Source organism: Onychomys torridus, chromosome 20, assembly GCF_903995425.1.
Source record: "Onychomys torridus chromosome 20, mOncTor1.1, whole genome shotgun sequence".
Taxonomy (NCBI): Eukaryota; Metazoa; Chordata; class Mammalia; order Rodentia; family Cricetidae; genus Onychomys; species Onychomys torridus.
In genome coordinates, this window is record NC_050462.1 from 26,292,695 (window position 1) to 26,309,458 (window position 16,764).

Below are 16,764 nucleotides of genomic sequence, written 5' to 3' on the forward strand. Positions count from 1 at the left end.
AATAATTTTCCCTCACATGGTAGAAAGATATAGCCAAGGTGGCCTCCCTTTTCCTTTGAACCATTTTAATAAGAATTTCAATCCCATTTTTGATAGCAGATTTTTCATTATTTAATCACTTCCTAAAGTCTCATAAATTAATACTATCATAATGCATCTTCAATGTAAGTTTTTGAGGTTGACTTAGAGTTTAACATCATAGCATTGTTCAAGATGTCCTACAATTCATGCAATACAAATTGGCCTTTAATATACCCAGTATTCTGGGTCATTTCAACATTAGCTTTAAGGTCCACATCCAAAAACTCAAGAAAAATGTCATGTAAATTGTGTATGGGTGAGGGGATGTGGGGATGGATTTAGTCACTGAGTGTTGGCTCAGCAAATGCAATGCCCTGGGTTAGATTACCTCTGCCACGTAAGAGTGAGCATGGTGGTGCACAGCTCTAATCTCAGCTCTCGGCACATATAAGCAAGCGGGTTATGAGTTCAAAATCATTCTCAGCTACCTAGTGATTTGGAGGCCACGTTGGGTTATACGAGACCCATGTCTTGGTTTGAGTTACCATTACTAGAATGAAACTCCATGACCAAAATGCAAGTTGGGGAGAAAAATGTTTATTTGGCTTACACTCCCATATCATTGTTTATCATCAAAGGAAGTCAGGACAGGAACTCAAACAGGGTAGGACCCTGGATGCAGGGGCTGATGCAGAAGCCATGGAGGTGTACTGCTTACTGGCTTGCTTCTCATCACTTGTTCAGCCTGCTTTCTTATAGAACTCAAGACCACCAGTGCAGGGGTAGGGCTACCCACAATGGGCTGGGCTTCCACTGTCAATCACTAATTGAGAAAATGCCTTACAGGTTTGTCAACACCTGATCTTATAGAGGTATTTCCTTGATTGAGGTTCCCTCCTCTCAGATGACTCTAGCCTATTTCAACTTCATATAAAACTATGTAGTACTACCCTGGATTAAAATAAATAAATAAATGATTGGAAATGTTTGTTTTTATACTAAGGCAAATTTTCTCTCTAGCAGTGAGCCTATGAAATCAAATACATTATGTTGTGTCCACAATGCCATGTTGGTAAGAGATTTTCCCACTTCATACTGGAAGAGTAACAGACCCTGTGTAAATCTAAACCCAGCATGGAAAACAACATTAAACCTTATTGTGGGGAAGTTACCTTGGACATGTCCTGTCACAATGCTACATAGGATGTATTACAATCAAGACATGGGGTAGCCCATACTTGACTTGACCAAGTATAGTCTATGCTGCATGACAGCTCTCCCAAACTGGATTTGTGCACAAACGACTCTACAGATTGGTGAATCCAAATTTTTCATAATGCCTTGGCTACCATGAGCTCTTCACTCTTAAGATCTCTCTGTGGCTGCTCTACTCCAGCAGGTTCTTTGCCTGGGAAATTGAGGCCATTTGGGACCCTCTTGTGACATTGAATGGAAGTGGCTACCTTAAAGACTTGGCATTCTGTGCCTATAAAATTGGCATTGTGTGGATGTTCTACCAGGGACAGATGAGAAAGCGTGCTTTGGAAACATTCACAATGTCATCAGGATCATTTCTCTGTTACCTTATGAGTGAATAATTTCCTAGTCTCAGTATTTTCATTATAATATTTATAAACATTTTTTGGCCATACACTTGGAATTTTCTTTCTAAAATGGTTTTCAATTCCTTACATGACCAAATGTAAGGTTTTCCAAATTTAATTCTCACTGTTTGATTATTAGTTATTCTGGAAATCAGCTCCATCTTCTGACGTTTGAATTAGTCAGACAAGGAGAGCTATGCCACACACCAAACACTTTGCTTGGAAATCCCTTCAGCTAAGTATCCATGCACAGCACTTAACTTCTGCTTTTCAAAAAGCACTACATCAAGGATTTAATCCAATCAGAGTCTTAGCTGTTTTTCTAGTAAACACAGCCTTTTCTCCACTTCCAAAACCTTGTCCCCCCTTTTCATGTTATTTATTATCAAAACTGCCTTAGTATACATATGGCCACCAGTGTTCTGATACAGGTGACTCAAGTGGTCTCTAAGATTCAGGCTCTCTTCAACCCTCGTCTTTGGGACCCTCCGGAATTCCCCATTATGTTTGATTTGTGGTAATTATAAGATTTTTCTAAACTTTACTTCAATATCTCATGTTTCTCAGTCTTTTACTCAGACCTAAACTGCTCCCTCCATCTTTTGGTGTCTCTCTAATTGTATCCTATTCTCGGAACCACTGTTCTTCCTATTTTCTTCGCCCTGCTCTAATGTAAGATTGGACATTTTCTAAACAGCGAGTAGAATGTATTTCTGGAAACTAGAAGGTCCAAGATCAAGCAGCCCCAGATTGTATGTATCATTCAGAAGGGCAGAGTTTTCCTCATCTAATCACTTCACCCCCTTATATGATCACATTGACTCTTAGGTTCAAATATATGAATTTGTGGATGATTTGTATTTACATATAAATTTATCCAGCTTCATTTATTTAAACTCTGCTATTCACTTATTTAAAATGAATAAAAACTTTATGTTGTTGTTGATTTTTTGCACTTTTGCGGGGCCTCGACCCAGCTCCCAAATGAATCACACACGGAGGCTTATTCTTACTTATGAATGCCCAGACTTAGCTTGACTTAGATTCTGGCCAGCTTTCCTTAACTTAAATTATCCTGTCTACCTTTTGCGTCTGGGTTTTTCCCATTCTCTTACCTCTTTAAGTCTTACTCTTACTCTGACACTTACTGTTTCTGTAGCTGGGTGGCTGGCCCCAATGTCCTCCCCTTCTCTGCCTATGTTTTTTTCTTCTGTTTCTCCTCTCTGTCTGCCAGCCCCTGCTATTTTCCTCTCCTGCCTCACCATTGGCCATCCAGCTCTTTATTAGACCACCAGGTGTTTTAGACAGGCACAGTAACACTGAGTTAAACAAAGGCAACCTAAACAAAAGTAACACACCTTAAAATCATATTCTATGCCACTATTTTCCATATAAAACTAGTTTAACATAGTGTTTTCTCCCGGTGTGTCTTCAGCATTCTCTAAGGGTTGTTAAGAACTGCAGAGGGAGTGGTTTCCACAGAAGTGCTTCCTCCCATTGGATTCATTCTCTTTGGAAGGGATGATGCTATTCAGTAGTGAGTAGCTTTTACATACTTCACTGTTCTACCAAAGTAGTAACACTAGCCTTCCTTCCAGCCATCTCCCTATGAGTGAGCGAACTCAAGAATGTGTTTTGAGAGCACTAGCTGACTTTCATTCTCCTGTGTCTCCAGTCAAGTCTGTGATCATCCCTTAAGTCCAATTGTCAGGTTGTGGGGCAAATTTTCTTAAAAGGGCAGAAGTACCTCAATCAGCAAACATTCCTTATATACTCTTCTCCCTCCTCAAGACATATTGGAGGGAGTGTAACCTGCAAAATCACATTTCTGGGAGAGAAGATCTTGCTTTCTCTAATACAAAAAGAAGAGTCATCTTATTAACACCAATAGTTAAATCAGAGGATGAAAACTCAATCCCACCTGTTGTAATTTGTTGTTTACAGAAACAGAACAGAATAAAATTATATAATGTTGATTGAAAATACCAAATCCTTGTCCTGTCTTAAAGGCCTAGACTTGATTTGTTTAAAATTGGGATTATCATATTAGTGGCTGAAATTATGTCTTACATGGAACAAAGTTGAATATATACTTCATGAAAGACTTGAAATTCATAAAATATGAAGTAGTGTCACACTTATGCATGGTATTTTTTACTTTCTTTCTTTCTTTCTCTTTTTGGTTTTTCAAGACAGGATTTTTACATGTAGTTTTGGTGTCTGTCCTGCATCTCACTCTATAGACCAGGCTGGCCTTGAACTCACAGAAATCTGCCTGGCTCTGCCTCCTGAGTGCTGGGATTAAAGGCATGTGCCACTGGCACCCAGCATGCTTGGTATTTTTCAAATGAAAAATTAATTTATCTATGCAGTGACTTCTTGATTAACCTTTTCAGAGGGTCTGATTTTTTTAAGCAATAAAATATATTTGAAATTGTATGACTTACTAAATAAATGGAAATGAGCCTAAATACAGGGAATTAAAACTAGAGTTTATGTGTGTGTGTGTATGTGTGTGTATTTGTGTGTGTGTTCATTTATGTATGTGCATCGTTGATTATCTACAGGAAATAGAAAGTGGGTCAAATGTTCTGGAACGAGAGTTATGTGCTGTTGTAAAGAACCCTATGTGAGTCCTAGGAATTGAGCTCAAGTCCTTTGCAAGAGCCTCAAACACTGTTAATTCCTGCCATTTTCAATGTTTTAGTTTGTTTTGTTTGGGGGCAGGGGAAGAGATACGCATCACTTCTAAGTTATTTAGAATGAAATGCATAGAATTGTTTAATAATTTGCCTCTTTTATTTTACTGCATATGACTCATGAATCTGTTGAGTTCGTAGAGTAATAATACTGTTATTTTTATATAGTCATAACAAATTCCTTTGTCTTAATAGAGCTGTATTTTTTTTTTCTCAAAAGGCAGCAAGTTAAGAATGTGATAAGTCACTTTTCCAGGAACTGTTTCCTTCTTGTGTTTCATTTGGTCTTGTCCATTCCTGTGCTAATAAGAAAAGGCTGCTCTGAAGTTGCCTGTGTACTCCAAGTGTTTTGCTCCTGATTTATCTGGGTTTACACATCTCATCGTTCCATACACATTCCTTGTTTAATTCTTCATCTTATTGATTACCCCACAAATAACAATTTGTTTTGCTACTTCATATGAAAAGGCTATTTTCAACAAAGCACTCTTTTTGAAATTCTTTTTCTCTGGGATATTAAAATTTTAGCTAGGCAAATAGACGAAGTGAATAAATGAAGCAATTAAACAGATTTTAAGTGGATCTTACACACTCAAAACTGAGTGAAAACATCTTATAGAAAATTTTGAAGGTGGGGCCCCATCTCCCAGCTGAGAGTTATTTCTGCTGAGTTTTTTAAATTATATTTGTGTTTTAATTTTACATATCAGCCATGAGTTCCCCTGTTCTCCCCACTCCCGGCCCCACCCCCGCCTTCCCTCCAACCCTTCCCTTCCATTCCCATCTCCTCCAGAGCAAAGACTCCAGTCCCTGGGGATTCAGCTCAACCTGGTAGATTCAGTACAGGCAGGTCCAGTCCCCTCCTTCCAGGCTGAGCAAAGTGTCCTTGAATAAGGTACATATACATAATGGAGTACTACTCAGCAGAGAAAAACAATGACATCATGAGGTTTGCAGGCAAATGGACAGATCTAGAAAAAATCATCCTGAGTGAGGTAACCCAGACTCAGAAAGACAAACATGGTATGGATTCACTCATAGTAGGATACTAGAGGTAAAACAAAGATGACTAGACTGCTACACAACTCCAGGAAGGCTACCTAGAAAATGGGACCCTAGGAAAGACACAGGGATTACCCAATGACAGAGAAATGGATGAGATCTACATGAACAACCTGGATGACAGTGGGAGTAATGAAGGGCAAGGTTCGAGGGAAAGAGAGCTTAGGGGAACAGGAGATACCAGCTGGATCAAGAACAGAAAGGGAGAACAAGGAATAACAGACCATGATAAATGAAGACCACATGAGAACAGGAAGAAACAAAGTGCTAGAGAGGTCCCCAGAAATCCACAATGATACATCCACTGCTGAGTTTTGAAAACTAGGTATTGTCAGCTCTAGGAACTGGGAGAAATGTCTTAGAAAGACAATGAAATCCTTTAGTCCTGGGGTTGGGGGAAGTGCCAAGAATGTTCTTGAAACAGAAAGGAGGTCATTGCAGCTTAATGTAAAGGATCAAGTAGGAGACAAGGAACCAATGGCAGTAAAGCTGCTGGGAGAATCATTCCTTTAAATGTGTGGTCACTAGCACATTGTCTATGCTCTAGTGGGTGACTGCATATGCATAAACTCATGGGAGAAGCACTCAGTAACTTAGAGTGTTATCAAAAATAAAGCAACATGAGAAGAGAAGAGAAGAAAAGAGAAGGGAAGAAGGAAGAGATAAGAGAAGATACAGAGAAGAGGGGAGGGGAGTGGAGGGGAGGAGAGGAGAGGAGAGGGGAGGGGAGGGGAAATGGAGAGGAGAGGGAGAGAAGAGGAGGGGAGGGGAAGGTAGGAGAGGAGAGGAGAAGATGAGAGTGGGCTATTTGGGAGGAAATTTAAGGAGTGTCATGGAGTGTGTATGATCATTTTTAGTTACATACATAATGGAATTCAAAAAATAAGCAAAATAACATTCATAGTAACTTGTAAAAAGGTTAAATGTGTGAAAAATAAGTTGGAAGCACAATGTATTTTTTATCTTGAAACAAAATGAGTAGCACAATATGAAATAACATATTGAAATCTCAATCTAGATCTGAGGAAATGGCTCGAGGGTGAAGCCCCCACATCACAGGCTTGAGGCCTTGCATTTGGGTTCTCAGCATCCATGTGAAAGTCCAAAGTGGTTTACCCTGCATGTGTGACTGCAGTGATGAGCTGTGCTTGGGGCTTGGGTAGGCAGAATCACATGGATCCCTAGAGCACATGGGCCAACCGACTTAGGCAAAGAATATGTGTTCTAGGTTCAATGAGAGACTCTATTTCAATGGATATTGTGGGGGAAATCAAGTAAGACACCCAGTATCAGCCTCTGGCCTTCACAATCTCAAATTCAGAGATGAATGCACATGTACACTTGTTCACCCACTCACACAAAAATGCACATACACAACACAAATACAGACGTTTACATGTTCACATTCATGCCAAGATGGTTCTGGACACTTAACCAATAGTATGTTGGGGGGAAGAAAGATCTTAAAAAAATCAGTCATTTGATGACTGTTTTACTATAAAACAATATTTAAATAATTGTCCTTAGTTATTTAGTGAAGTGCCCCTATATATGACATACATTCACATGTAAGAGGCCATAGGCAAGATCAAGAGACATCATAGACACATTATGAAAACTTTCAGCCCTGAAGCACTATAAGCGACATAAGGAACACTTTGATTTTTATTGTCTTGCTCTTTAATGGTTGTTGGTCTCTGTGATCCATTGATCTCATGATTTCAAATATTACATAGTTTTGTTTAATTCAGTATTTACCACACACAAAATATCACAGAAATTGATCCATTCTACACTTAGTCATAACATATGAATTGATAATATAAAAAAGATTCCATAAAGTTATGCTATTGTTATCATGTAAATTGTTTTTAATTTTATGTAATAATTATATTAAAACCATTTGAAAATATTAGAATACTATATTATGCTCAGTTTATTATTTCGATCATATTTGGAACTTTTTGACAATCTATTTCTTAGTTTCAATATCATTCCCATAAAATTGAGCAGAATAAGAACAAGAATTTATTGCTGATTTCTTTCTCAATTAAGTAAATTTGGATGAAAAGCCTTGTTAATGACCATTGAAATAATGGCTGTGATGCCTCCTTAAATATAGTAATTTGGATCATGTATAAATTCTTCAAAGTCCAGCTCAAGGATTTGCGACAGGCTGTCTCTGTAGGTTAAGCAATTGGAACCATAATTATTTTTCAGCTTATATGCTTCTTACATATATGTCTTGCACATTTTGAAAGTACACACAACAGGAATTCTTATGACACAACTTAAAAACTATTTTAGCAATTAGCCACTGTATTCCAAATGGAAAAATATTCTTAGGTAAATTTGTGCAGCGATTTAAGTTTTTAAAGGGAAATGTCATGAATTTGCATAAGTGTTATTCAAAATGCTGTCCTTAAAGACATTTTTTGAAATCATAATGTAAGTAAATTTAGTCTTTGTGTTCGATCATTTGCCCATCTTCATTAGTGAGTAGCCATTTTCATGTAAATTACCTTTTAAAGGCATTACTCTTTTATTTTGCAGATTGTTGCCTTGCGTGAGCAAAATGTTCATATTCAGAGAAAAATGGCATCAAGTGAGGGATCCACAGAGTCAGAACATCTTGAAGGGATGGAACCTGGCCAGAAAGTTCATGAAAAGGTATGATACATATGACCTGCTTTGAAATAAAAATGTTTACTGGCTGTTTTATTTGATAGCAATATCAAAATAAAACCATATACTGAATAAACTATGATATGTGTTGAGTTTTTGTTTGTTTGTTTGTTTGTTTGTTTGTTTTGAGACAGGGCTTCTCTGTGTACTTCTGGTGCCTGTCCTGGATCTCTCTCTGTAGACTAGGCTGGCTTTGAACTCACAGTGATCTGCCTAGCTCTGCCTCCTGAGTGCTGGGATTAAAGGCGTGCACCACCACTGCTCAGGGTGTGTTGAGGTTTTTTTTTTTTTTTAATCAAAATTTCACTGTTTTCTTTTTCCACTTATTAATTTCAATTTGTTAGTTTTAAAGTTTAATGTGTTTGTTTTGCATGTAGTTTTGCATAGATATGTGACATTTTATTAATTGTGGTTAATTTGATCATATAACAATTTAATTTATATATTTATTTAAAATATATAATTTAAACTCCATATAAAATGTTTTGCATGGTGCTGTCTTGAAGGTCCTATTTCTGAGTTATTCTGTATATAGCTGTTATTTCACACAGTGTATTAACGAAAAAAATGTTCTTTAATAATCTTTTTTTTTGATTTAGCACTTAAGTTCTTTACCTTTTCTTAAAGAACCCAGTCTTATTTTTGATAATGAAATATTGTGAAGCCCAGAATATGAAACCATTGGGCTTTTACCAGTTTTATTCCTTCATTGTTTTATTTATTCATTCCCTTTATAAAGAAACCATTTTTTCTTTGCAATGCAGTGTAGACACAGGCAAAGGATAGAAGTGATATGTTTAGCCACTACCAAAAGACAGTGTCTGTTTTTCTCATGTAAGATGAGGAACATAAACTATAAGCAGGTCTTAAATTAGATGAAAATGACTTAAATATTTGCATAAACTGAGCTTAACACTCGAGACTCTGCTTGTTCACCTCTAATACTTTATATTTTTGGACACCTAATCTCCTTAGGCGCTAAGACCCCATGAATCAAGTAGCTAAAGTGGTATAATTGGAAATGTCAGGAGGTTCTACAACCTAGAGCTTAAGAAGCAGGCAATGGATGTCAAAGCCAATAGCATTAGGCTCCGGAGGAGTGTGAGGCAGGCACTTCCTCACTGAGGTTGTTGAAATAGACAGAGGTGCCAAGGAAACTGAGTTATCCAGATGAGTTTCCAAGGACAGTCTTCAGGTCCGATGGCAACACCTGGATAGATCTCTATGTAAAACCACTATTTTGGACTTACCCCTCTTATTTTATTGGAACCTTATGTCCATAATAAAGAATGTATAATGATTTCATAATCTGTGTGTGAGGTTAAAATAAAAAAAATAATTTATCTTTCTCTCAGCTCAATCATTCAGGGTACCATCAATCTCTTCAGGGCAAGGTATTTGAATTCAGAAAAATGTTGAGGAAAGGAACATAAATTTTGCCATTGACATAATTTAAATAATGTCAGCAGTAATAGATTTTCCTCAAGCAATTATAAAAGCACACAGATTTGGTTATGAAGACTGAATGTATAGTACAGTTTTTTTCTTTAGGTATCTATAATAGCAAAAATATATAATAACACTTATGCTCCTATAATCCAAGGTGAAAGAAATACATGAAATGTGTTTTTTAGGAATAAATAAACCAAATACTTGTCTATTTTTAACACACGTGTATTCACATACATACATATGTACGAGTTTATTTAAATTAAAAAGCTAGCTGGAAACAAGCCTAAGCTAAGGCCGAGCATTCATAATTAATAATTAATAATAAGTCTCTGTGTCATGATTTAGGGGCTGGCAGTTCAAGAAAGTCTGCTACACATACCAGTTAAGAGATGTTGTCATTTATATATGTGATACTCTTACATAAAATAACATGATCAGCTCTAGAAATAAATGAATATGTGTAATTCTGAGGACAACTCATTTTCTAACTTGAAAAAAATGTGAGGAAACAATAAGATCTGGAAGTTGAACAATTTGGTACACACAGGTAATTTTATCTCAATCTTGTTATCTAAAACAAAATATGACCAATAGATGAATGGAGAAGTGACAAATATATACTAGCCAGTAATGCAAAATACTTTTGAAAAGAATGTGATTAAGGAGTGTCCAAGATTGAAACACTTTCAGTCTTTCCCATTTGCAACGTCCCTTACGTGTATTTTTAACTCAGAACTGAATCTACCAGGAAGGGGCATTCCAAATGTTTGGTTATCATATATGTGACTCTTCAATCTTATCTAAGAAGAGGTTCATATGCTGGTACTTGGAATCTCAGAATTCCTAGCCAAACAACAGATCATTACTTATTCCAGTGGTTCTCAACCTTGGGTTGCAATCCCTTTGTGGGTTGCATACCAGATATCCTGCATATCAGATATTTGTATTATGATTTGTAACAGTAGTAACATTGCAGTTATGTGGTAGCAATGAAATAATTTTATAATTGGGGGTCACCACAACATGAGAAACTGTATCAAATACTTGCGGCATTAGGAAGTTTGAGAACCACTGCCTTACTCTAATAGTGTTCAAGCTTCTTTTCAAAAGCAACCTCATTGGCCTGCCAGTACCCCACTGCTCCTTCCTCTGTATGTAAAGAGTGGTCCTGCTTGTTGTGCCTAGGGGCAGTGCAGATGACTGGTCCAGATGATATTGACTCTTGGGAAGATGGAAGCTGTCTACAGTGGAAGGGCTGTGTGTAGGAGTCTTGAGTTTCATTGTGAAGTCTGTCCATAGTCTGAGAATAACTGATTGAAGTTCTATCCAATGGGAATGTGTGCTTTCAGGAGGATAATATTTAATTTGATAGTATTTATTTCAAGTACGTTAGATATTTCAGACTTACAGTAAGTGAACCACTTTTTGATTTTTGACTCTTGGCCTTAAAATACTTGGGGCCAATCTGCTACACACCCTAAACAACAATTTAATTTCATTTTAAATATATATTCATCTAAACATATATATATATATACAATATAGATATATATTCATGTTCATGTGCATATTTACTGAAATAGAACAGTGATTAAGTAATTACACTCAATTGCATGAAATTCATTTTGATATTTCTTATTAGTGACTGAGGGACTTCTTTAGCTTCTCACAACACTATGAGTGGGGAGAATCACCTATCATCTATACCACATGAATCATGTCTTTATTTGTTCAGTGTGTCATTCCCAGATTTCCTAGCTTCTTCTCACTTCCCAGGCCTCTTTGTTTATCATTACTGCTGTGAACATAAATCTTCTGAATGATCCAAGTGGAATTCCTACTTTTCAAAAACGTATGATGGTCATGTAATAACTGTACATATATCTAGGATCCAGTGTGATATACCAGTGTATGTATACACTGCATAATGATCAACTCCTGGTGATTAGGATATTAATAGCCTTAAGTGTTTATCATTTGAAATCCTCCCATCTAACAACATTGCAATATATGGTACATTGTTATTAACATTAGTTACACTACTGGGTAATGGAGCACCAGAACCTATAAACCACCATGCAAATGTAACATTATGCTAGTTTACCAATATCTGCCTATGTTCCTATTTCTTCAGACCTCAGTCTCATGTAACTACTTTCTCATCTCAACTTGTACCATACCAATCTTTAACATATTAAACATGTTCCCAGTTTTTATATGGTTTTTCACACACAGCAGCCACTCCTAATGGCCCTTGTAAACATTATTTTCAGTTATAGCTTGTCTCATGCATCTTTACTTTGACATCTTATATCCATTACTTGATTTATTTGCATAGGAATAGCACTAACAATATACCTTCAGTTCACTGGTCATCTGTGTTTTAATTCAATGTAACTTAATAATAAAATGTACCTTTCTCTTTTATTATTCAATTAAATTTTCAACCAATGAATCCAAGATAATGAACTCATATATTTACCATCAGGGAAAAGGAATGTCCAAATACAGAGCAATGTTTGTTACGTTAAAGTAGCAATACTGGCTCCTTAAGGGAAAACGCCTTCTGGTCAAGAGAATAGAATCTCTTCCCTCGGTAGCTTACCTACATTCCAGATGATCCCTGTTAATCACCTGGCCAAAATATCACTCCTGGCAAGGCAGGTGTACAGTAAACTATACGAAAGGAAGTAGGTGGAATAATTATTCCTTTAATGAGATTGTATACTTTCCTTCCTTTAATTCCTGTCCCAAAGCACAGTCCCTACAAGCTGAGCCACTTTGAGTTCATGTGAATCTGCCCATCTTTCTGAGTCCTCACACAGAAAAATGCAGCTTATTTCTTTTTTGTTTTCTTTTTTATCCCTTCCTGTAGGATGCTTGCCAGAACTTAAGTATATATATTATACTTAGGCTTCCTTATACTTTCTCTAAAGTCTTGCTACATACCAAGTTGCTTCCTGTTGGGATGGAGTGGATCTTTATGCTGGTAACTCAAACCGAAAAAAACACCTTTCTTTCTAGCTTCCATTCTCGTCCATTCCAAGCAACTGCTCAAATTTATAGCTTGACTACCTGGGGTTTTGGGTTTTGATTTTTTTTTTAACACTCTAGAAAAATTTTCCTTAAGCACCATTATTGAATTGTTTTATTAATAAAACTAAGTACCCCAAGAGGGTCCCGGATTTCCCTTGTATTATTTGCCAACCATGAAGGGAAGAGCCTGGTAACAATAGGCCAATCATCCTTAGAAGATTAGCAAATAATTTTAAAACTCTCTTGTACATGCAGTAGAGGCAGGTCCAAGCCCCTCTCTCCCTGCCTCAAGGCTGCACAAGGTATCCCACCATAGGTAGTGGGCTCCAAAAAGCCTGATCATGCATCATGGATGGATCCTGATCCTACTGCCTGGCATCCCCTTAAGCTGATCAAGCCCACAAGTGTCTCACTTATGCAGAGGGCCTAGTCCAGTCCCATGGAGGTTCCATAGCTGTTGGTCTAAATTTCATGGTTCCCACTAGTTTGGTTTATCTGTTGGTTGCCCCATCATGATCTTGATGCTATGCTGGCTCCCCATTGGAGGCCCTACCTTCTTGTAGGAGGGAATGAAGGATGGGTGGGGAAGGCTGGAGGGGTGGGAGGAGGGAAGAGGGGGATCTGTGATTGGTATGTAAAATGAATTAAAAAAATTCTTAATAAAAAATTCAAGTAATGAAGGGCAAGATTTGAGAGAAAGAAAGCTTAGTGGAGCAGGAGATCCCAGCTGGATCAAGAACAGAAAGGGAGAATGAGGAATAACAGACCATGATAAATGAAGACCACATGAGAACAGGAATAGGCAGAGTGCTCGAGAGGTCCCCAGAAATCCACAATGATATATCCTCTGTAGTCTGCTGGCAATGGTCAAGAGAAAGCCTGATCTGACCTAGTCTGGTGATCAGATGACTAAACACCCTAACAGTCGTCTTGGAACTCTCATCCAATAACTGATGGAAGTGGATGCAGACATCCTCAGCCAGGCCCCAGGTGGAGCTCCAGGTGTCCAATGGTCGAGAAAGAGGAGGGACTGCAAGATCGTGAATTGTTGAATCCAAGATTGCAAAAAGCATAGGAACAAATAGCCAATCGAAAGAAAGTACATGAATTATGAACCAAAGGCTGTGTAGCCCCCAGCTGGATCAGGCCCCCTGGATAAGTGAGACCATTGAATAGCTTGATCTGTTTGGGAGTCACCCAGTCTGTGGGACCAGGATCTGTCCTTAGTGCATGAGCTGGCTGTTTGAAACCTTGGGCTTACACAGGGACACTTTGCTCAGTCTGGAAGGAGGTGACAGGACCTGCCTGTGCTGAATCCACCAGGTTTAAATGAATCCCCAGGGGTGCCTTGATCCTGGAGGGGATGGGACTGGAGGGGAGGGGCTGGGGGGAAGGTGGGGGTGGGCACGGGATGGGGGAGGACAGGGGAACCCATGGCTGTTGTATAAAATTCAAAACACGTAATAATAAAGAAAAAATATTTTTAAAAAAATCAAGTTTCAAAACAAAACAAAACACACAAAAACAAAACAAAACAAACAAACAAACAAAATCCTCTCTGGAAGCCTCTCTGTATCAAAAAAGAACAAGTATATAAGCAGCATAAAGCCTATCACGTTTTCTAAATTGCATTATTTTATTTCAACCAGGACTGGAGATAACTCCAGCTACAAGATAGTCTCTGACCCCATGCCCCACCTCAGTTGGTTTGCTATGTTCTGCTTCATGTTATAGCATGATTCTTTCAAATGGCACTTTACCTCACCCAACTGCTTTCTTCATTACAGATGGTTGTGAGCCACCATGTGGTTGCTGGGATTTGAGCTCAGGACCTCTAGAAGAACAGCCAGTGTTCTTAACCCCTGAGCCATCTCTCAAGCCCCCCATCCAACTGCTTTCTTATATCAATGTGAACAAATTAAGATATCAAATTCCACTCTACAGAACTGCTTCTCTTACAGCCAAGTTTATTTTACATTGCTCAATACACTAGTGACTCTCAGAAGCATTTGATACAGCTGATCACTCTCCTGAATCCCCTTTCTTCATGACACTCCAGGAGCAGACACTGTTTTCCTCTTACTTCACCAGTGGTTTTGTCTCTTTGCCCTTCGAACTTTTTCTTTCTTGTTTTCTGATGTTGGAATATCCCAGGGCTCATTCTTATCTTCTCTAATTATGCTGTCAGTGTTAGTGTTGTAGTTTCAGAAACACTTTGTACATTCATGGGTTATGAATCTTTAGCTGTATTGCAGACATACATGTCTACTTATATACCTAAAGTATTCTGTACATTTACATATTCTTTTTTTCCATATTCTGTCTTTTGCACATCCCACTTCAAAATGCAAGGGAATTTTATTAGCTCTGTCTTTAAAATATATCCTAAATCTTTAGCTATAACACCCTTGTATGAATCCCTTTTTACCTGGGACCTTGTATTGGGCATCTCTACTTTTTTATGGGTCCTTTTGTTTTGTTTTTTGATATGACATGATTTAAAATGAATGATGTATATTTGTTTGTGGTGGTGCATTCCTTTCATCTCAGCAATCTAGAGATAGATAGATGCACACCTTTGTGAGTTCTAGGCTACCCTGGTCTAAAAAGTGAGACCCTGCTTTAAAAAATGGAAAGAATGAATGGTGTCATTAATTGAATGTCAATCATCAGCATAAATCTCAATAAAGGATTCCCATTTACACAAACTTAGATTCCCTCTTTTTTTGACTTCGTCTCCAACTCCGTCTAAGCCACTATTTCCTCCTCTTAACTTTGAACTTCCTTCATCTTTAGACTCCAGTGTACTTTTTTGAGATATTTGCATAGATAACTTCTTCAATTTTGTCAAATCCTTGTTCAAATATTATAGTTTGACATGGAGTATAATTTATGCAATCTGTAATTTGTTATCTTTATTTCTAGCTAAAGAATCAGTTCTAGGGACTGGGGAGATTGTTCAGTCAGTAAAGGACTGGATACATAAAGACCAGAACCTGTATTAATATCCAGAACCACTTAAAAGGCCAGTGGGGATGGTGTGAATTTGAAATCCTAGGACTCTTGGGTAAAACCAAATGGGTCCCACAACTCACTGGCCATCACACTAAACTAATTGGTGAGCTCCAGATGAATGAAAGATCTCATCTCAAGAAAAAAGGATAAGCTGGGCAGCAGTGGTGCATGCCTTTAATCCTAGCACTCAGGAGGCAGAACCAGGCAGATCTCTGTGAGTTTGAGGCCAGCCTGGTCTACATAGTGAGATCCAGGACAGGCACCAAAACTACACAGAGAAACCCTGTCTTGAAAAACCAAAAGAGAAAACAGGATAATTTGATGGTGAAGATTGACATTTTTGGTAAATCTCTGGCCTTGGCATGCTTATGTGCACATGTGTTCATGCCCATGTACATCACACACATGCACACACATCAGACACACACAGATACACATACATGAACACACATATACACATAAACACACTATGAACAAAAATAAGCTCCAAAAGTGTTAAATGTTTCTTTTGTTCTCTCTGGGTTGCTGGTGATTTGAATAGGCATGAAAAGCTGATTTAGCTTTAATAAAGGTGTTTTCAATGAAAAGACATCAAATTATTTCAACTTTTGTTGCTTTCTAGGCCATGAATCTCGTAACTTAACCACAATTGTCTGTTTCATGCCTTTTATAATCCCCTTTGAGAGTTTCATCAGATTTTCTCAAGTTAATGAAATATTACAAGAAGAATGGTTCTTTGTCTCAGCATTTGTATATGTAACTCATATTTCTATTTGTTTGTGTATTCTTCCATATTCTTCAGTAAGACTGCTTTTTTCATATAGATTTTTCAGATCAATTTTTAATTTCTTATAGTTTAATTTGCTATTATTGTGATGATTATTATGTTCACTTTACACTTGTTCTTTAAATTTATACCTTAGTAATTATTAAATTGGATTTCATTTTAATTAGCCTATATATTCATTTACAAAATGATTGATTGAGGTATGCCATTTTGTAAAAGTATTTCATGTACTGCTATTATACATATTGTTATGGCGTCTTGAAACCTTGTGAATCTATTATTTGTAGGATCTTGTGTTCTTCAAATTTCTAAGTAAGTGAACAAATAAGGAAAAAATCTTCTCTTATTTCTGAATTTTTATTTCTTATTAGTGGTGAATAGTTTTGCACAATGTTGAATCATA

General features: G+C 37.4%; 1 protein-coding gene across 26 annotated transcripts in view; it reads left to right on the forward strand.

The window, feature by feature from the left end:
• The window catches only part of Ppfia2 (PTPRF interacting protein alpha 2), a 452,499-nt gene that overhangs the window by 318,036 nt on the left and 117,699 nt on the right, over positions 1-16,764 (forward strand). For all 26 annotated transcript variants that reach the window (XM_036169422.1, XM_036169428.1, XM_036169425.1 and 23 more), the window contains one exon: positions 7,940-8,056. In XM_036169422.1, the coding sequence (XP_036025315.1) occupies positions 7,940-8,056 (117 nt within the window). The remainder of the gene's footprint in view (positions 1-7,939; positions 8,057-16,764) is intronic.